The sequence below is a fragment of the Polypterus senegalus genome, unplaced genomic scaffold, assembly GCF_016835505.1.
Source record: "Polypterus senegalus isolate Bchr_013 unplaced genomic scaffold, ASM1683550v1 scaffold_4786, whole genome shotgun sequence".
Taxonomy (NCBI): domain Eukaryota; kingdom Metazoa; phylum Chordata; class Cladistia; order Polypteriformes; family Polypteridae; genus Polypterus; species Polypterus senegalus.
The window spans coordinates 3,628-21,153 of record NW_024378226.1 but is presented as its reverse complement, the minus strand read 5'-3'; the positions used below and the strand labels follow the sequence as shown (position 1 = coordinate 21,153).

General features: G+C 40.3%; 1 protein-coding gene across 1 annotated transcript; it reads right to left on the bottom strand.

The window, feature by feature from the left end:
- Positions 1–1,024: 1,024 nt before the first annotated feature.
- LOC120519564 (transmembrane protein 45B-like) lies at positions 1,025–15,964 on the bottom strand. The gene is made up of 4 exons (XM_039742516.1): positions 15,758–15,964; positions 7,212–7,424; positions 3,960–4,144; positions 1,025–1,174 (listed from the first exon to the last, which is right to left on the bottom strand). Exons 1-4 carry the CDS (start codon positions 15,945–15,947, stop codon positions 1,025–1,027), a joined length of 738 nt encoding a protein of 245 aa, XP_039598450.1. The 5' UTR covers positions 15,948–15,964.
- Positions 15,965–17,526: the final 1,562 nt, after the last annotated feature.

The window sequence follows — 17,526 nt, the reverse complement described above, 5'->3', positions numbered from 1 at the left end:
GCAACCCAAGAATTTATGGGACCTGCAGGCTTTTCACCAAGGAGAATGGGAAGCAATAACACCCGAGAAATCAAGGGCCTCACCCACAACTATTACAAAAGACAGCATGCCATCATTGATGCTAAAGGAAGCAATAAACAGTAGTAGGAACTAAGGCTATGCAAACGTTTGAACAGGGCCCGTCTCATTATTTTCTTAATTACTATGTTTTGTTTAATGGTTCTGCATTCTGTATTGCCTTACAGTTTAGCTTGGATTCCATCTAAAGTAAATGAAGTCTTTTTGCCCGATCTGTCATCTTTTCTTTAAAGTATAGTACACATCTTACAAATTCTGCCAGGGTATGTAAACTTATAATATTGATTTAAATGAAAGAAAATATAACTCTGCTGACACAGTGTGCTCATCTGGCTGCATTAAAATTCAAAAAAGCAGAAGCTTTAAATAATGATTTGTGAGCAACAATAGAAAGTATACAAAATATTTGTTAGGTTTTGTCTCTTTTCAATATTGTTTTTTGTTTTTCTTATTTGTTGTATAAGTTTAGCTTGATTGTATATAATATTATTTTCTTCATTGTATAACTTTGGCTTGACTATATGGAATGTTATTTTCTTTAACTAAAATTTTTAAAAAGTCTACAAATTTTTTTCAGAATGGATTCAATTGCTAGTATTTGCCAGAATGCACAACAATGCAAGTCATATCACTAGAAGTGTAAAACAAAATAACGTAACATCAATAAAACAATGTAACATGACATTCTCAGACTTGTTTAATCCAATACATGGTGGCATGAGGAAAAATTAAAATGCAGAATAAATACATATGGTGCACTGAAAGTTTAGAGAATCCTAAACTTTATATTTGAAAGAACAGTATGTGTATAACAGGTAGACATAAAATCATAAACACCTAGAGATGACATTGTTCATACTGTGTTCTGTATAAATAAAATGTATTATTATTATTAACCAAAGCAAGCATTGCAAGTAGCAGTGAGGCTAAAAGAAGTCAACTCTACTCACCAGCTGGTTATAGTGTAAATACCAGCAACCAACAGAAGAGAAAAGGCATAATGCCAACAGTAGCACATTGTGATGAACATCATGTTGTTGTGATCCTGCAGATCCCACTGAGGGGCACCATTGGGGGGATAAAGGACAAAGCCAATCTGCGAGAGAACAAACATGGGGATGACAGTAAGAGCCAAAATAAGTTGCATATTTGTTACTGGTGCTTATTTATTACACCTAACATGTCACATTTGGAATATAGTCTAATTATTTCCACATTTTTATTTTGTTTTACTTTCTATAATTGTATCATTCAAATTCTCAGTTATCATGATGTTCATGTAAGTATGCAACCTAATTCATAGCCTCTACGTCTTTAGCTACTGGCTCAAAATATCATGTTATCTTCTTGAATTTACATAGATCTACAGTGTAACTAGAAAACAGCTAATAGCACGAATCACCTTGGCTAATATACTTTGCCAAAAACTGGAAAATACCCCATGATACAATGCTGGAGTGGCCTGAAACCAATGGCCAATGTGCTTCTAAGACTCCACCAGGAAAAAAGGGTTACTACAGAGACATCATTTGAATGATGTTTCTGTGTTAACTTACTAAAGCAGTCAAGCCCAAATGCTAAACGCTGCATACTTCTCCCATTAAAATAAAAAAGTTGCAAATTAAGAAGCTTTAGCCAATGCCTAGATTTCACAATAAACTTTTCTGAGACTACAACGTCTTGTTCCTCCCTTAGAAGAATGAGATTAATTCTAAGAAATAATTGGAGTACCTTGATCGTAATAGCCAAAGAAGTTAACTCTTCTGCACTACTTTATTAGTTGCATCACAAGTTATGTATCCAAGAATTATTTTTCAATGTACCAAAGGAGCCTGTATCAACCAAAGGGCATTTATTTACCTGCTTAAGCTGCAACTGTTGTGTTATATACCTCTGGGTATGTTAGCCTCACAATGTATCTGTTTTAAGACTGTGAATATTAATTCTTGTCCCTTACAAAGAACTGCTCTAATAGAAGCAAATATATATAAACATATTCTAATAATTTGGTTCCTCCCTAAAATGGTTGTGAAATCCAAACTGTTATTTTATCTTAAGACCCATTTAATACCAGCTATTAAATGTTAAAAGGCACAGAAAAGGTGGCCTTTGTAGCCCATACGACAATTAGCTTCTGTTCTTCACAGTATATTATCTGCTCGGGGACAGGTGGAACAGATTTCTGGGAAATGTAATAAAGTCCTTACGAACAGATTAGAATTGAAGACGTTTAAGCTTTTATACAATATCGTGTTGTTTTAATACTGGACAATTGCATTCTCTATATTGTTTGTTTTTGCTTTGCTATTTACTTTTTATCTAGTGTTATTCGGCAGTCTCTGACACAATGGCTGCAATCTCCAAGCCTTGTTTTGCTTGTATGTACATCTTGCCTGAAGAAGGGGCCTGAGTTGCCTCGAAAGCTTGCATATTGTAATCTTTTTAGTTAGCCAATAAAAGGTGTCATTTTGCTTGGCTTTTCTCTTGTAGGTATACAGAAAGTGAACCTCCACACACTTGATCAAACTGGAAGCCTCTATAACTTGCCCAGCCTGGCCATGAACATCAATACCAAAGGGTGTATTGTTTCAGGTGAGACAAAGATGATATCATTGGGTTCCCAGGGATCAAAGGAAACATCTGGCTGAATAAGATAAGAATCACTTCAGTATAATGTGCCTATCCCCTTCTGAATTGCTTCAGATGTAGTGCATGTCTGGCTCTGACTGCCTCTATTGCCCTGACCACCTGAGGTAAAGCCTGGTATGGAAATTCTCCTGAATTCCTATGAATAGTACTCCTCACTTCTAAAAACAGTTGATTATTTTGAATCTCCCAGTTAGACAAGCTGAGCTCTGTTGTGGCAAGGGTGTGGCATCCAGTCTTTAAATGAAGGCACACAGAGTCTCAGAAAGGGCATGATTTATTGCATGATGCAAACACAGACTCTGATCAGGTGAAATGAGTGCCCAGTGATGGGCAAACCTTACTTTTATTACAGTTCTTATCTCCTAACACATTTGTCTTCCTCATCTGCCTCTAAATGAGTCCACCAATATTTCCCAGCTTAATGGGAGTAGCATCTTTTCCCATACATCATGCCCACTTGACAGGGTCTATTCCCACCTAGTACCAGTTCAGTGCTTGCCACAAATATTTCCAACCTCAAGTTCACATTCCCTATCTGGAAGAAAGGAATTTGCTCTCCTCAACCTTCAGTGCATACATGACATTTGACTTATAAAAATATACGGGCATAAGCCTTTCCAGTTTAACCTTAACTGTGCTAGTGCTTAATAAAGTATAATACTTACCTCTTTGTGTGCTCATGATTCTTCTTGAACACATATTAACCAACAGTAGTGTAAATATATCCCTCTAGAGCTCTCACAGGTAAGCCTGTGCTGAAAATTGCCAAACAGTTTTTTTGTTTTTTCTGTCCCCCCTGGCCATCAGACCATACTTTTATTCTATGTTAATCAGTATTGCCTTTTTTCTCTTTCTTCATCTTGTAAAGCACTTTGAGCTACATCATTTGTATGAAAATGTGCTGTACAAATAAATATTGTTGTTGTAACAGTAATATCAAAGTTAGCTGAATAAAGCAGATTTAATTTATTGCTGTACTGTGTCTTTTTTGAGAAGTTCATGCTGTGGAATAAAGTATTAATTATGTGTAACTGTATCTATAATAGATGTTCGTATCTATTGTATACATTTGCATAGAAAAATTCAACTGTGTTTCTGGCAGTAAATCAAGCTGAATTTGTTACAGTTGGCCTTCCCTGAGTGGTGATGAATTTCACATATGTTAGAGTACACTACCCCCTCAGATGCCATATTCAGCCCCTTGCCTTAAAAACATATCTAAAAATTCATACCTGCCAAAACCAACTGCCCTGTAGCAGGCACAGACTGGTTCTTAGGAGCTCTAGAAGAATATTGCCTCGCAGAAAAACCTCTAGGAATACAGTGAGTGCCCCACCAAAAATTGCATACAGGAGGAGCATATGCACATGGACATCCAGCATGTCTCGACCATGCAGGTGGTACAGAAATAAAAAGCCTAAAAGAAAGAGAAAAATATGTTTTTATTCCAATTTGTTCAGAGAATGAATGGTCTACTCACTGTGGCCACTATTCTGCTCTGTTTCCCCAAGGACTGCTATGTCTTCATTTGATTGTGGAAAATTTTTGAAAAAGACTATCAGTTACCAGCTGTTGTGTAACATTTACCCAAAAGGCAAACTTGTTGACAGTAAATTTCTCACAAATGTTACAAATTTTTCCTAAAACAAAAGTACCCACAAACATGGAATAAGTGATCAAGTAGGGTGGTGAGCAAAAGGTCATTTCAGGATTCAACTCAGTGTCATTTTGGGATTGAGAGGCTTTGCTGAGCTGACTTTTTCTTGTCTCTTTTAATATTTGGCTACATTTAAGAAATGTTACATCCATGGTCGACATTACAGTTTTTACATCCTTTCAATATAACACACCTTGTTATGGTTAGAAAAAGTAGGTGTTCAATACTGCTATTGTATATTTAGTAAGCATTTTGTAGATTGTAAATGTGAAAGAGCTCTCCCTAGTGTTATGTTTTGTAATAATTTTATAAAATATGACTCAAAATGAATGTTCTTTTGCTTAAAATGCCACTTATGTTACTGCTGAAACCACAAACAGCCAAACTAAGCCGCAAAAACTTAATAGAAGAACGGAGATTCCATCCTTGTTTTGATCCCTTTTAAATCTGTTGCTCATATAGTACATGTCATGTATCCTTGATTTTAACAAACGGTTGCCACATGAGAGTTGGTCTGAACTGCCAGCTTCAGGTTTCTACCAAAATTAACTTAATCACACTAAAGCCAGACACAGTAATATGGTCTCCAATAGCCAGAAAGATCATTATGATCAACCTGAATGTCCTATGGAAGAGAGAGGAAGGTGGAGGAGGCCATGAGAGGAAAAGAGTGAAATATTCAAACCCGGCAGCTCAGTACAGGGATGGATGATGAGCGGCAGTCATCTGTATAGTGAAGGTAGATATGTGAGGCTTTGTGAGAATGTCCAGCTAGCCTTTGTTAAGGAGATTGGAAGTAACAAGAACAAAGCTAAGGAAAACAATAAAGTAGTTGGCTGAAGAAGTAGAACAGGCATGTCTTTAGCTGATAGACAGTGTGGTCCCTCGGCCGGGACGCCCAGGAGGAGGAGAGGAGGGCTTGTGCCTCCTCCAGACCGCGAGGGGGTGTCCATCCTGGTTATATTGGGGGACTTGGGTAAGGGGCTTAGAAGCCCAGCCCTGTAGGGACCCGTGGCCACCGCCAGGCGGCGCCCTGATGCCGGTTCATCCCGTGTGGTCCTCGGCCGAGGCTGGAGCCCGGCCGGGACGCCTTGGAGGACCAGAGGAGGGCGTGTGCCTCCTCCAGACCGAGAAGGTGCGTCCGTTCTGGTTATGCAGGAGGCCTCGGGTAGGGGGCTTTGAAGCCCAGCCCTGTAGGGACCCGTGGCCACCGCCAGGCGGTGCCCCAGTGCCTATTTATCCCGGGAGCTCCGCACTTCCGCCACACCAGGAAGTGCCGGGGGGAAGACGACCGGGGAGATACGGACGGCTTCCGGGTGCGCAGCCAGCACTTCCGCCACACAGGGGTGTGGCCAACGTTAAGTGCCGGGAAGCAGCTGGAGCCCATCGGGTTCCCATAAAAGGGGCCGCCTCCCTCCAGTCATTGGTGGAAGTCGGGAGGCAGTAGGACGGAGCTCGAGAGAGGACAAGAGGCGGCCAGAGCAAAGGCACAGAGACTGTGGGCCCTGGACTTGGGGAATTCGGTGCAAGAGGCACTGGGGTTGTGAGTGCACGTGACTTTGAATATTTGTATATAGTGTAAATAAACAGTGTGTGGGTGCAAAATATGTTGTCCGTCTGTCTGTGCCGGGGCCAGCATTCACAACAGTTAGGGGAAATGTTACTTGTGAGATCAATGGTAGGAGTTCATAAGCAGAAGTAGAAATGGTCCTGGCTGATGACCCTGTAGTAAAAACACACATCTACACGGGCACTATACCTATTTTGGTCCAATCTGACCTCAGACCTCTCCTTCTTCTGCTGCCATTTCTACCCATTTCATGGGGGAAGCTCCAAACAAGGATTAGGCATTAATACTTTCAATAATCATCCTTGTCAATAAAAAAGTTTGATAAACTCTCAGAGTTCCATACCCATGATGTCCAATTTTAAATTTATAGACTCAGGAAACAGTAAAGGAGTGGAACCTGTTCAGTTTAAGCAAACATAGATTATGTTTTGGTATGATCAAATACTTAAAAATTATTAAGGGAATTAAAAATTATGAAGCAAATTGGTACAGTGGATCCCAGCTGTTACTTTAAAGCGAGTTCTTCAACAAGAATACTGAGACACAGACAAACTTTTTATGGGTTACTTTTTCACACATTATACATTTTTTCTTTACACAGAGAAGAACAGACATATTGGACTATATTTCCAAGTAGTGCAGTACACAATAGGACTTTAGAGACCTTCAAAACTCAACGTATCTTGGGATACTTAGCTGATTTGATGTGCTTATTGAGCTGAATGGCTTTTTCTCTTCAAGACTGTTCTAATGAAGCAGATATATAATTAAAGTAAGTGCATTTATTCTGCTGAGAATTATGTTATCTACTGTGGTTTTCAAGCACATGGTGGGTAAAACTATATCATAATGCACTCTGTATTTATGATTGTAATTGATGGCCTTAACAAACTCCTAACAATTCAGCTGCATTGAAAAAAAATTTGCAGATCTGTTCACATATACAGTACAGGTAGACGGACTGATGTGCATACATATATATAGTGTGCACAGTGACTCAATTATGCAGGCCTATGTACACACCAATCCAGAATATTCACACTCATTCATGTTAACACATATTGTACAAATATACATAGACATGTGCTTACACCTAAATACTTATAAACACAACTAAATATTCATACCTTAACAGTTGTGTGAGTATGTAAGCTATTGTTTATTTTTGGGACAAAAGAGTCAGCACTGAAGTATATGCATAGCTTGCAGCCATTATGACACTCTTCTGTGAGAAGAACCTGTGAGTAATTACTTTACCTTCTATAAAGACAGCAATAGAGAGCATTAGTCGGTCAAAGGCTACTGGAGCGGCTGCAGTGGTATGAACTGCAATTGTGACTGCACCCGCTATCCCATAGAAGAGATACATGGTAGTGTGCTGCCAGTTCATTAGGTGATCCCAGTGTTGCTCCTTATGATTGAAGAGTGTGAGATGAGGACCATCAGGGACAAACTGTTCAGCAATCATGCCTGTAGGCCAGAAAGAAGAGGAAGGTAAAAGAAACAATAAATTATTAAGCCCAAATTATTGTCATGGAATAAACACAAAAGGATTAGTAGATTCATACACTGTTTATTATGCACACATGGAGAGATGAAGAAACCAAAAGGAAAAATGATCGCTCTGAGGTCAATTCTCCCAAGGCATTTAATGATAACAGTAAGAGAGCTGTAAACATTAGAAAAAGCCTACTCTAACCTTCAATACAAGTAAAAAAAACAATCTAGTGTTGTAAACAAGGATAAACTGATCTTAAAGATGGACACAAGCAGACATTCTTAAGAACTCTAAAACTAAAAACTATACAATAATGCATTTATTCTCGTCTGACATAAAGATCACACTTTCTAGTATCAGTTTTAAGCTTGTACTAAGCTATTTTCTCCTAAATAACACACTGTCACACGTGCGTGTCTGAGGACCACCTTGCCAGCTCTGTTCAGGTATGCTGTACCACCCTGGACCAAGAGGGGCACTGTCACTAACTGCCTTGTCTCTTTCCTCTGCAGTTCTGAGAAAGAGCCCCAGGAAACTGACTGACTGTGCCCCACTGTTTCCACAAGCCAAACCCCTTCCAGTCCAAAGTATAAAAAACTGGCCATCCTCGGAAGGTGGCATCTCACTTGTGACCTGAACTCTATAGAATGGAGCTCCGAGTTAGATGCTTTAAAGTTTCAGGTATTTTGCACTTAATTGTGGTAGCCCGGCTAGCACTCCAACTATTTTTGGGACTCTGCAAACCACTCTGTTCCACAACACATAAAATAATACATTAGTTTGCAGTCTGCATCTATATGGCTCTATATTCTTTGCAGAGGTAAGGTGCTTACTTTATAGTAGCAGCAGTAGTAGTAACAGTATTGTCGTGTGTACAGGTCACGTCAAGTTGGGGAGCATGCACTGGTACAGCACATTGCAGCACCCACCACATGATGAAACAGCCTGGGATTCTGGTTGACAACCCCCAGTACAGACACAAAGTCCAATTCCACCCTCCGGAAATGATCATCTAACTACTGTAGCCAGATGTTACTTGGTTGTCCCCTTGGCCTGGTCCAGCCGCTTGAGTCCTCAGCAATGACGATCCTGCGAGCCGGATCACCCTCAGCGAATCACGCCACATGACCGCAGTGCAATAACTGATGCTCCCTCACAATGCTGTTAATATGCATCATTCGGGACTCCAGGATCAACCACTCTTTTGACACAAAGTCAAACCAGTGGTACCCAAGGATTCTTCGAAAAGACACAGTACAGAAGGAATCCAGTCTTCATCTCATGTCATTGGATAGCATCTATGTCTCTCAAACCATACAGCAAAACATGGAGTACCAGGGCTCTAAAGACTTGGACCTTTGTCCTTTTGCAGAGATATCTGGAGTACCACATACCCCTTTCTAATGACCTAATGACTCCCCAATGCTCTTCCAATGTATCTACTGACTTCATAGGATGAGTCACCAGAGACATGAAGGTCACTGCCGAAGCAAGTAAACCAAAGAGGTCATTAAAGGCTTGGATCTTGTTTTTTATCCAGGACACTAGCAAGCCCAGACACTCAGACTCCTTCCTCAGTCTCTCAAGGGCCCCAGTCACAGCCTCCATTAACTCCAAGAAGATCACAGCATGGTTGGCAAAGTGAACATCGTTGAATCTCTCTTCATCAACAGATGCATGCAGCTGCTGGACCCCACGACCCTGCCCAATACTCAGCCCATGCAAGAACTGAACATAATAGAAGCAAAAACATCTATTTAAAGTTGAACCTCTGGCTAGGTTGTTGAACATCTCTGGATCCATATTTCTTGAGCCTAATCCTCCAATTAGCTGTGAATCACCCAATCTCACTGAGAATACAGGTGGTGAACCAGCTGAGTGCAAGGAAGGCTGCAAGGATCTGTGATATCTGGGGTGAACTTCTCCAGGAAGATAGTAAGGCTGTCCTCCTGGCATTGAAAGCAATCTTTGCTTCCATTTGGGAGTCGGTGTCATCCCAACAGACCCGAAATTGTGACGACATGGAAATGGAAGTGGAAGGGTGATCGCCTGTATCTTACAGGGGGATAACATTGCTCTTGGTGCCTGCTAAGGTCCTTGCTAGGATCATCCTCAATTGGATCCGTGATCACTCACTGACCTACCAGCGACCAGTTTGGTTTTATGTCTAAGAAGTTTAGCATCGACTGCATTCTGGCACTTAGGGTTCTCATCGAGAGCAAACACAAATATCGGCACACTTTCTTTGTAGCCTTTGTCGATTTTCGTAAAGTATTCGACTCAATTGATTGAGCTACCCTTTGGAACATCTTGAAACTTTGTGGGTTCTCCCTTGACACTAGAATTCTTGAAGCCTACGAAAAAACTTGTAATCCAGGTCTACCTCAAATTACTTCATACCTCTCCATTAGCATCTTTGTGTTGATCAGCGCAAGCAGCCTGCTATCCCATCCCCCCACCACCGAAGCTCAACTCGGAAAAAAAGTTCTCCCAGCTCAAGTTTGTTTATCTGGGTATGAGGTGCCTGGAGTTGTATAGGGTAAATAATATGTCGTTATTTGGAACACTTGTATTTCATGTGTGTTCTGTGCCTACAACGATCTATATAAATCTAGGATGACAGGAAATGTGAGGCAAGAAATGTTGAACACATACCTAAAACAGAAACTTTTTTTCATGTTATAGTACTTATGACAACATTTTGACATAAAGTGTATAACATGTGAAGACTGAAGTCCAAATATCAAATAAACAATTTCACAAAAGGTACTGGATATGTATAACAAAACAAGTGTGCTTTTATTAAAGAATAGAACTGAAGTAAAAGAAATCGGGTTAGGGTACAATGCTGACACAACCGCTTGGGTGGTGCAGAGGTAAGAACTGCTGACTCAAAATCAAGAGGTTGTCATTTCGATTCTGGGTGCTTCCTAGAATTACTGTTTGTGTTGTGAGCCGGTGTAAATTTATGGTACTTGTAAAGATTAGCATTTATTTTTTTTTTAATTCAGTTTTTTTCTCTCTGTCACATTCACGCTGAGTGTCGCAGTGGCACAGTGATAGCACTGCTGCATGGGTTTCCTCCAGGTGCTCCGGTTTCCTCCCACAGTCCAAAGACAAGCAGGTTAGGTGCATTGGCGGTCCTAAACTGTCCTAAGTGTGTGGGTATGTGTGTGTGTGTCCTGTGGTGGGCTGGCACCCTACCCAGGGTTTGTTTCCTGCCTTGCACCCTGTGTTGGCTAGGATTGGCTCCAACAGACCCCTGTGACCCTATAGTTAGGATATAGTAGGTTGGATAATGGATGGATGGATGGACATTCATGCTCTCCCCGATCTAACATGAAACATCCACTCACACATAAGAACCACGCAGCTGCACTAGACGTAAAAGAGAAAGATGGCACTGTTTGGATGCAGCAACAGGTTGGGCATCATCCTGTCAGTGAATATGCCACACGCATGTCCTTCAACGAAACAGCAGGGCTTGAAGAGCTCGCCAAGGTATCGTGCAATGTTCTTTTTGTGATTATATTTTGTGATAGTCTTTATATAAAAAACATTTACAGTGGAACCTCGGGTCACGACTGTAATTCGTTCCGAAATTGTGGTCATAACCCGATTTGTTCATGACCCGAAGTTATTTCCCCCATAGGATGGTATGTAAATACAATTAATCCGTTCCAGACCGTACGAACTGTATGTAAATATATTTTTTTAAAGATTTTTAAGCACAAAAATAGTTAAATATACCATAGAATGCACAGCGTAATAGTAAACTAAATGTAAAAACATTGAATAACACTGAGAAAACCTTGAACAGAGAAAAGTAACGTTGCAACAATTCACGCTATAGCCTTACGAGCCGCTCGCTGTAAACACTTTTTTTTAATGAGTTTTAAGCACAGGGAAAAACATGAACATTTGAAAAATCTGCAATTTAATAAACAACCAACAAAAGTAACATTGCAACAATGCTCGCTACAAACCAATCGCTGTAAACAGAAGTGAAGTGGAGGTTAAAATCCAATAAAAAAGTCTTCATTAAATACAACGATGTTCTATTCAATCTCTTTAAAAACAAGCCCGGTGCATTCTTTAACTGCCTTCTCGGCATTACGCGGTCAGCCCTCTCTCTCTCTCTCTCTCTCGTGCTCTCCCTCGCCTGCTCTCTCGCTCTCTCTCGTTTGATGCACAGGGAGAGACTGAACACGTGTGGAAATCATCGGCGCATATGAACCAGAAGGGAAACTGGCTTGTTCGTCACCCGAGTGTGTAGTCGTGAACAGATGCAAAAGTTTGGCGAACTTTTTGATTGTAACCCGATTTGTACGTGGTCCGAGACGTTCGTGACCCGAGGTTCCACTGTATATGTTATTTATATAAAATTCAGATCAACTGTTCTTTACCTATCTACCTTCATTTATTTATTTATCCTCCTACAGCGTAAAGTCACAAGTAGACTGCAGAGCTTCCTGTGTTTGATCAACACAGGCATGCTGACAAAGTACATGTGCAATGCTACTTCAGTACACAAATCACTTTAGCTGCAGTTGGAAATTCCTATCGCACTTTAGGCAGCTGTTGTTACAGTCCTGCCTTTGTCCAGAAACAGCTCCATAAGCTTTATGACCTGAGTCTCGGAAAGAGACTAAGGGGATGACTGGGATTTTTTCCTGAAAAAGGAGTGTCACTGCACATGTACTTTGTCAGCATGCCTGTGTCGATCAAACACAGGAAGCTCTGCAGTCTACTTTGACTTTACACTGTTGGAAGATAAGTATATAAATACAGGTATATATAGGTACATATAAAAAAAAGCTAACCTTTACAAGTACCATAAATTTACAACGGCTGTTAAAGACTCAAATCAGATGTATGTATTCTACAATAGTAACAATAAGAGTAGCTCACTACTCCAAAACGGTAATTCTAGGAAGCGCCCAGAATCGAACCTGTGACCTCTTATGAGTCATCAGTTCTTACCGCTACACCACCCAAGAGGTCATGTCAGTGTTGTACCCTAATTTGATTTCTTTTAATTTGGTTATATCCTTGAATAAAAGCACACTTGTTTTGTAATACTTGTACCTTTTGTGAAAGTGTTTATTTGATATTTCGACTTCATTCTTCACACATTATACACTTCATGTCAAAATGTTGTCATTAGTACTAGAATGAAAAAAAGTTTCTGTGTTCAACATTTCTTGCCTCGCATTTCCTGTCATTCTACAGTACATCTACACAGATCGTTGTAGACACAGAACACAAATGAAATGCATGAGTTCCAAATAACAATATATTGTTTACCCTATACAACTCCAGGCACCTCATACCCAGATAAACAGACTTGAGCTGGGAGAACTTTTTGTCTGAGTTGAGCTGCGGCGGTGAATGGATGGGATAGCAGTCTGCTTGCTGCTTGTGCTGATTGACAAATCTGCAAAACAAAAGACACTAATGAAGAGGTGCAAAGGAATTTAAGGTGACCAAGTATTTTTGTTGTATTCAATAATTCTATTGCTAAGTAGTGGATATCATGGCTGGCCTATACACTGGTACTCCGAGTGCAGTGCAGAGTGGAGGCAGAACCTCTGAATTTTCCCCAGTCCGTGTATGTCATGTGTACAGAGTATATATATTCCCATATGCACATTAACCTACAGGATAGCCAAATGTCACAGTTGTTAGCACTGCTGCCTTATAAACAGTGCTAACAGTTCAAATCCAGCCTGGAATTGTTTTACATGTGAAATCTGCATTTTCTTTCTGTGTCTGTGGGGCTTTCCTTAGCATATTCTGGTTTTCCTTTCATATTCCATTTCATATTGGTGCTGTATGAGAGTGGAGCTCCATACATGATCTTGTAATGATTTAGGATCCTGTTCTGGGTCCAGTGCTTCCATGATTAGGCTGCAGTGTTATACCACCCTGAATAAGATAACATGGGTTTGAGAATGTTATGTTACATTAGCCTACATGACTGAGTGAAAATCTCTTACACAGAATACTAATTTGTTAGTACATCATTTGACAGTATGGAAAATTTGGTAAGATCCTGTAACTCTTTGTTTATCTCCAGGTAGATTTATTACAAAAATATAAGCAGCAATTGCCACTGTGTTTCTAGTCCTTCAGTCTTTTGGTTTCCATCACATATGAAAAAATACTCTATAGCTACCTGTTGCGAATTTGAATTTAAGCAAGAATCCTAATAGCTGACCAGATTTGAAGGTTTTCTATAAATGTGTTGCACTGTCACAAGGCAGCAATGGAGAAAATTCACCCTGATGCCAAAACAATGACACATAACACAGAAAGTTGTTCACCAAGATATAATCAGGGAATCACATCAGCTTGTCCCACGTATAAGAACTTCCACATTCACTGCACCTCCCTGGTGATATCTTCTAACTTGGCGCTTTCACTAGATTCTTAATTTTTCCATACCCCTCAAAAAACACTCCATCCAATTCAGGATTCTGCCTCACATGAGTGGGTAAACTGCTGGTCCTTGGACTACTGGGCTCCCTCCAGTAACCGGTGATATATTTTGGTGCCCTGGTGACCACTGGTCATATTTTCCCCTTTAAAGGTCTCTAATGGCCTCAGACAGGCCACTGTCTTACGATCCTGTCAATGTGAGGCTGAACTGCTGCTCCCTGATTTCTTTAATGGATTTAGCTTCCTCGAGCCTCAATTAATTAGACTGTTAATGACCTCAGAGTATTGTGAATTGGCAAATGCAATCCTTAGACAATAGCTGCTAAATCAGAATTGCGTGAGGCTGTAACGCAACATCTAATCTTCAGGGGAGTGAAGAATCATAAAGCTGCACAGCTAGCCCATCTGTTTCACTTCTCTTTACTCATGCAGTCTGACTTGATGAAAAAATAGTTAATAGTTAGGTGGGCAAAATGGGTGTTGTGTACTTCATAGCATATACAGTAGCTATGATAAAGCCATTGCTTACATCGGAATCTGCTTGTACAAAAACATCAAGCACTTAGCCATAACTCATCCATTCATTTCCTGACCCAACTATAAAAGAAAACCAAGTAATGCTATCATTTATGGCCAACAGGGGCCTGTAGCTGCAACAAAAAGGGCTATGCAGGACCTTCAGTTAAGTATGTATTTCCAGTGAGTTTATATGGAGTTTCTAAGCTGCTGAAGAGTGCTGTGTAGCCCCAGCACAATATATTGAGGATCCTCCATGAAACCTGGGAGAACATCCAGGCTGCACGCTTAGACATTTCGATGTTGCTGGAGATGTGTATTAGTGCCTGGGGCCTTTAGGGGGAGTTCGACCAACACAGCTCATGAACTTTATTGTGGACCCTTCACATCCTTACTATGGGGTTCCCTAAAGTAGGTCAGGGCCAGGACATAAAAGCCCCTACAGGTCCACAAACTAGTGAACATGGAGTGAGGAGGGGAAAAGGACAAGGGTTCAACTGGTGGGAGGTGAAGAAGGCAGATATGTTTAACAAAGAGTGTTGCAGGTGAGAAGGGGGTGTGCTTTGTGTTAATCTGTGGTGAGAAAGTGCCCCAGTCAGTCTGAGATTTTTACCTGTTAGTCAGGGCCAGCAGATTTATTGTTTTATTCCTTTATTTTAAGTTCTCCTTGTGTTATTCTTCCTTGAGTTATTATAAGTTTAATAAACCACCTTTTTTATTTTTTTACACTATAAAATATTTCCTGGATATAGAGATGCATTAGGACTACTGCTAACACTGCTTAATTTAATATAGGGACATGGGAAACTAATGCTTCTCCTTGCAGCACGTGGTGAAAAGGATACCGAATGGCACCGGCGAAGCACAGGGCACATGCACACATACTACATGAATTTAGAGTCAGCAATCAACCGACTCTGAACGTCTTTGAGAGTCATGGAAAAAATATTATTACCCAGACAAAACTCAGGTGCATGCAAAAAACAATCTCTAAATTTACTGAAAGAGGAGCAGAATTCATATTGTGTTCTTGTAACTACTACGTTGTAGTGATAAGGACAACATCACTGTGCCCTCCTTGACTATGGTTTATCCTTCCTTAATTTGCTTCTCATTTCATTTTCGTTTGCTTACATTACCGACACAGCACATTTAACTATTCACACTGTTCAAGTATATGTAGATTTATCTTTACATACTGCGTGAAAATTAAAGTAATTCAACTAATCAAGCAAATTGCTCTATCCTTTGCATTAGACTTCTCATTATGCACAAAATAATGAGTTTAACCAAAGTTGAGTTCCACATTTTATTCTAATCAGGCAAACAAAAAAGGCCAGCAGCTTACCTATTAGAGAGAAGACCACAATGACAGTGGCCTCAATGATCTCCACCCGGCGATACACAGCTTTGGTGGCAAATGGACAGGCATTCTTCTTTCGCCGACTAACATGCCAGAAGGAGAACTTGACACACCACCAAATTCCAACAATCAGGAAGAAACTGCCTGGTAGGGCATGGCCTTTGAAGTTTCCCATATCCCTCTCTCTTTCTGTTTACAGCGTCTGAAAGAAAGACAGGGGTTAGCTGACTGCAGGTGAATAGCACGACCCTCCTGCCATGCCCTTTGCCTTTCAAAAGGTGAAGGTGCCATTAAGTCAACCAGCCACCTATATTCAGTAACTTTATCCCCTCTTATCAATTATTAATTATGGTGTGCTTATTAAATGAGCCAAAACAGACAAGAAAACAGAGTCAGGACAAAGCTGTGATAATTAGTTCAACACTCCCCAGTGGTGTTACATTACCTTGTGTCGTGCAGTGGAAAATAAAATACACTCCATGCATGTTCTCCTCTTAATGTTTCGCTTTACAGGCTGGGAAATTCTGCCTGGCCAAAAAACACATGCAAAATGCACCCCAGCACACCTTCAAGTCAGGATGTGGGAACATATAAAGAAGAAAAGCAGGACTGAGCGGAACAGGTGGGAAGATAATGAAGTACTATTTAAAATAAATTCACAACAGACATTTACAAGTTATTATGCAGACAAAACAGAATATCTGCAGGTTTTCACTGAACATGCACTTCTCTAAGGGAAACATTAGTGAATTTTAATGCAAATAGATTTAAGGTATTACAAGTAGGAAGTGAAAATATTACATATGAATTCCCAAAGAGAGGTTTGAAACTTGTACATACACCTTATGAGAGTGGTGCCCAATACGTTGATCGCGATCGACCGGTAGATCGGAAAGGGAGTGAGGTAAGGTAGATCGCATTGCATTCAAAAAATTTTTTTTAAATGTTAGTCTATCATATATCCTCCCTATGGCATTTGCCACTTGATTGACATACAGGGCGGCCAGTTTGAAATCTCTTTTCTTCTAACTCACTGGTCATCCTGCAAGCATGATAAACGCACGAGCTACTGCTAAACTCTGGCTATCTAAGTGATCTTGTTAGCCTTCCAATTTATATCGACTAAAGAAGGGATTTAAAAAAAAATGACTGTTTATGGGCTGAATTTGGAACTGGAAGAGGATTTTTTTCTCTCGCAATGTCACAAGCGAAGTGCGTTTGTGTGATCTGTCAATCTATCATTGCTATTATAATGAAGGAAAATGTATAAAGGCACTTTCGAACTGTTCATAAAAGCTACAAAACTGACTTCCTTCCGAAAAGTGATCTGAGAAAGAGAACGGACAGCCAGCATTTTTCACTCGGCTGAACTCAAAAGCAAAGGCAGACACACCGAAGCATCGTTCCAGGTGAGTCACTCGATCATTAAGCATAAGAAGTCCTTCCAAGATGGAGAGATGATAAAAGATGCCTTCGCTGAGGCAGATGGCTAAGGAAAAATTCCTGCTGAGATTTCAAGACCCCTGGCTGGAGAAAAAGGAGTTTCTCCTTGTCATTAAACATGCAGAATACAAGCAACTTAATAATGATCAATGGCCGCTAGACTTGGCACTTTTTTTCTGATCTGACCAACATGTTGAATGAGCTTAATTTACAGCTGCAAGGAAAAGAGAAAACCATGGTCAATATGATTAGCTCAGTTAATGCTTTCATACGAAAAATGCAACATCTGTCCTCAAAGCTGCAGCGCCTTG